Source organism: Fulmarus glacialis, unplaced genomic scaffold (genome assembly GCF_000690835.1).
Source record: "Fulmarus glacialis isolate BGI_N327 unplaced genomic scaffold, ASM69083v1 scaffold6559, whole genome shotgun sequence".
NCBI classification, from domain to species: Eukaryota; Metazoa; Chordata; class Aves; order Procellariiformes; family Procellariidae; genus Fulmarus; species Fulmarus glacialis.
In genome coordinates, this window is record NW_009231350.1 from 253,218 (window position 1) to 257,235 (window position 4,018).

The following is a 4,018-nucleotide window of genomic DNA, read 5'->3' on the forward strand; positions in this document are numbered from 1 at the left end:
GTCGACATCTCATGAAACCACTGTGTACTTCCACAGCGACCACTCGCAGAACAAGCCAGGCTTCAAGCTGGAATACCAAGGTAAGGAGCCACCGAACAAGCAGCAGTGGGACAATCCTGTCCCCCGGTGCTAATGGCGAGGGCCGGGGAGAGAAGGTAGGTGTCACGGTTGTTGCTATTCTGTTGAATTAATTCCATGAGGACTTAATCCAAATGAGTGGAAAGGTGTTACATGAAGGCCGTGCTTAATCCTAATAACTGGGATCTCTTCACCTAGACTTATGCCTACGGCAAATGACGAATGTTCCTAGAGTGGTTTGTGACAGTGAAATGCCTTTGAATTAATTCCAGCCAGATTCACTTAGATTTTGGCTCTGTCGACTGTCATGTGCAAAGAAATGAGTCCTCAGCAGCTGTGAGTTTGCTCTGAAATTTTGCAGCTGCTTTTCAGTCTCAGCCGAAGTCCAAACTTAGCTGCAGCCTAGCCTTGTGCTGGGGCAAAGCTGGTGGAGGGAACCGCGTAAATAAGTAAATAGCCAAATAATATAACAACAGGGCTGGCATGGATACCTGGAGTAAAAGTAGAGAATTAAGTTATTAAAATCAAAAGATGCCCTCAGTGCAGTTTTTGGAGATGATGGGGGAATGGAGGTGCCTACCTTCTTGCCCAGCTTGAGTCCTCAGGCAGCTCCCCATGTGGTGGCCTCTGAAGCCAGCAGAGCGAGGCCCTGGAAGCGCTCCTTCTCTTACTGGATTTGCTGCTCTGTGAAGGTGCTGGATCGGGGCTGCCCCTGTGAGTCGGCAGAGCAAGGCCCTGGAAGCGCTCCTTCTCTTACTGGATTTGCTGCTCTGTGAAGGTGCTGGATCGGGGCTGCCCCTGTGAGTCTTTGTCCTGTTGAAAGCCAACATGAACTTTTGGCTCTGCCTGATCCGCAGCTCTACCTTGATGAGTGTCTTTGCAAAACCCTTTGGTCTCCTCTGTCCACCTCTCATTGGCATTTGGGAATACGAAGGGGCAAAGGATGCCCAGGGCAGGTCGTGTACTTCATGCTGAATACAATTAGGATGGACCTTGCTACGCAGCAGCTGGGAGCCAAGCGGTCCAGCTGCTGCCTGGGAGCGAGATCTGAGGAGTGGGAAGGATGGAGCATGTGTCTCCAGCCATGTGCTGTAGCCGAGGACTGACAAAGAGCTGACTCTCCAGAATAGCAATAAAAGCCGCTACTCATACTTAATTGAAAACATTAATTTTGTCTTGGCTGTCCTGTTCATGCACCATATAATTCATGCGCTACTGCACAATTTAGGAAGGAATGTGCTCTGTGAGGCACTCTGGGTAATCTCTTGGAAATTGCTATGCAAATTAGCTCTAGCAAGGCTGACCAATAATTTATAATGCCAGGTGGAACATGTTAACCAATTGACTTGCATTCGTCATCAGGGTTGTCCATGTTTTGTTGAAAAACAAGGCAGATTTCCCAATTAGAAGTGAAGTGCGGGGTGACTCCGTGAATACGGGCTGTGAGGCTCCGCCGACCAGGGCAGACCCAGTGCTCGTGTCTGAGGCTACCGCAGAGCCGCCGCCGGGTTTTCCCTCAGCCTTCATGCAGATGTGTGCATGGTTCATTAAAGTTTATCTCCTTCGGTGAAATCATTGTATGAGGAGGAGATAGCGTGGTGGGTGTACTGTTCCTGCTTTTGTGAGGAAATACGAAATATGAAATATTCCTCCTCTTTTTTTTTTTTCCTCCCCAGCCTACGAGCTGCAGGAGTGCCCTGACCCTGAACCTTTTGCTAATGGTGTTGTAAGAGGAGCCGGTTACAACGTTGGCCAGTCCATCTCTTTTGAGTGTCTGCCTGGCTACCAGCTGATCGGCCACCCCGTCCTGACCTGTCAGCATGGCACCAACAGGAACTGGGACCACCCGTTGCCCAGGTGTGAAGGTATGGCTTTGGGGCCACCTTGAGAGCACCCGGACGGGCATTTCTGGGGAGAGAAAAGGCTTCAGCTCTCTGTTCTTGGCCTCCTTTTGAATCGTTGTTTTGTAATTGGGCTGAAAGTTTCTCTGGAAACAAAAGCACCACTGGAGGCAAGCTGGGAATGTGCGCTTTGAATAAAGCCTCAACCCCCGAGGTGTTGAAGCGTGTTCTCAGCGAGTTGATGTTCAACGTATTTCAGCCTAGTCAAAGCGAACATTTTGAACAGTTCAGAACCAAGGTGCATCTTTCGAGATGGTGTGTTTGAATCTTGTGCTGTGGGTGAGGCCTGTCTCTAGCTGTCAGTCCCACTGCTGATGCCAGTGGGAGCTGCGCTTTCAGAATGAAGCAGTCCAGGGTGATTGTAATAATCATTCTTGTCTGCTTTATTTCTTCAACAAGGTTCAGCTTCCGTTGATTTAGCATTGGTAAATAAAAACAGTCCCTGGTAAAAGACCCTTGCAGCTCTGGGGGCTCTTAGTGTAGGAAGATTGTGTCCCTGTCTAGTCTCCTTAGTGTGGCAATGATGGCATCTCCAAAATGATCCAGATGGGAGTTCTTCAGTAACCTTGCGTGGTCTCCTCTCTGAATACCATGTGTGCTAGGAGGACCCTGCAGTCTGAAGGAGTGGTTCTATGTTCTCGGCATCGAAGCTCAAATGTCCAAATTCTCTTTTCAAACCCCAATAGGGCTGTTTCAGCCTTTCATCCTTTGGGCCACTGGACTGAGTTTTGTGTGGTTTACTTTAGGAGGTTTTCATATGAACTCTTAAGAAGTTCAAGACTGCTTATTGAAGATTTCCCACCGCTGGAGCACTGACCTTTATCCCAGCCTCTTTACAGCACTTGGTCTGCAAGAACTGTGCACTGGGGAAAGAGAGGGAGAGGTGATATTTTTCCTCTTTTAAGTCCTAAGTCCTTGAACCCCAGAGAACACAAAGCATAAAGAACCAAATCCTCAGCTGCTCTTTCACTAACCCCAGCAATGCAACAGAGATGTGTGGTAGCTGAGAAACTGTCCAGTGCTCAGCTGGGTGCTGCTGCTAGGGTGGGGGGCTGGTGGTAGCAGGATTATGCCCTTATCTACCTCAGGTATCAGCTCTGCCAGCTACAACCATCCAGGTCTTCTTTCTTTATTGTGTTTTTTAAGTAGCTTTCCTGTTCTGCAGCACTTCCGATAGCACAGAGAGGTGAGGGGTTAGGTATGTTTTGGACCATTTGCTTTTTTCCTCTGTGTGCACATCTGGTGGGCTGTTAGTGCTGTTAAAGTCAGTGCAGAACTTTCCTGGTCTAGCTGTTTCCTTAAATGGCACATTTTTGCATAGCAGCAAGCAGTGAGGACTTACTGCCTTAGGCTAACTGCCTCACCTTTCCCACGCAGGTCACAGCTGAAAGCCCTTTTAATTAAAAGAGAAGCTGTAATTCTAAAATAAATGCACAGAAGCTGATGTTTCCAGCACCACTCCAGGGAGTTTTCCGAGTGATCAGCAGGCTGCCTGCTGCTTTGCAGGACAGAAAGGAACTTGGCCCCCAAGGTTCCTTGGGCGTTTGTTTCAGAAACGGAACGTATGGAGTTATATAAATACACATGCTTTTCTCAGCTTAACAGACCACGTGAGTAAGCAGAGCAGAACCAGGCAGGGAATATATGGAGCTTAGCTCTAACCGCACATCTGGAACATCAAGTCAGGACCAGGGTGGTAGAAGTCTGTGGAGCTACTCCTGTATGAAAAAGAGTGAGTGTTCAGCACTGAGCCTGAATTAATAAGTTGTGTTGGGAGGGAGAATGTGTTGGCCTAAGCCAAGGATTGGGTTAATACAGCTACCTGGCTTCTAGAACAGCGCTGGCTCAGGCAGGTGACGCTGTCTGCACTTATCCCTGTGCTGTCGGTTGTTGCAGGTTGCCAATAACACGCTGCAGATGTTATCATCATTTCAATTGATCTTCCATGCCAGAGAGGTCCAGAAGCTGGTGCTTGTACATGGGACTTCCAGACCTAGGGACCTGCTGTGGTCCTCCTGCATTGCCTTCAGCCGGATGTC

At 48.7% G+C, this 4,018-nt stretch overlaps 1 protein-coding gene across 1 annotated transcript in view; it reads left to right on the forward strand.

The window, feature by feature from the left end:
- LOC104081695 (CUB and sushi domain-containing protein 2-like) overlaps nucleotides 1-4,018 on the forward strand; it is a 306,834-nt gene that overhangs the window by 251,745 nt on the left and 51,071 nt on the right. Inside the window, 2 exon segments of the mRNA XM_009584534.1 lie at nucleotides 1-80; nucleotides 1,755-1,943. The exon segment at nucleotides 1-80 is cut by the window's left edge and continues 16 nt beyond it. Coding sequence (XP_009582829.1) covers nucleotides 1-80; nucleotides 1,755-1,943 — 269 coding nt within the window.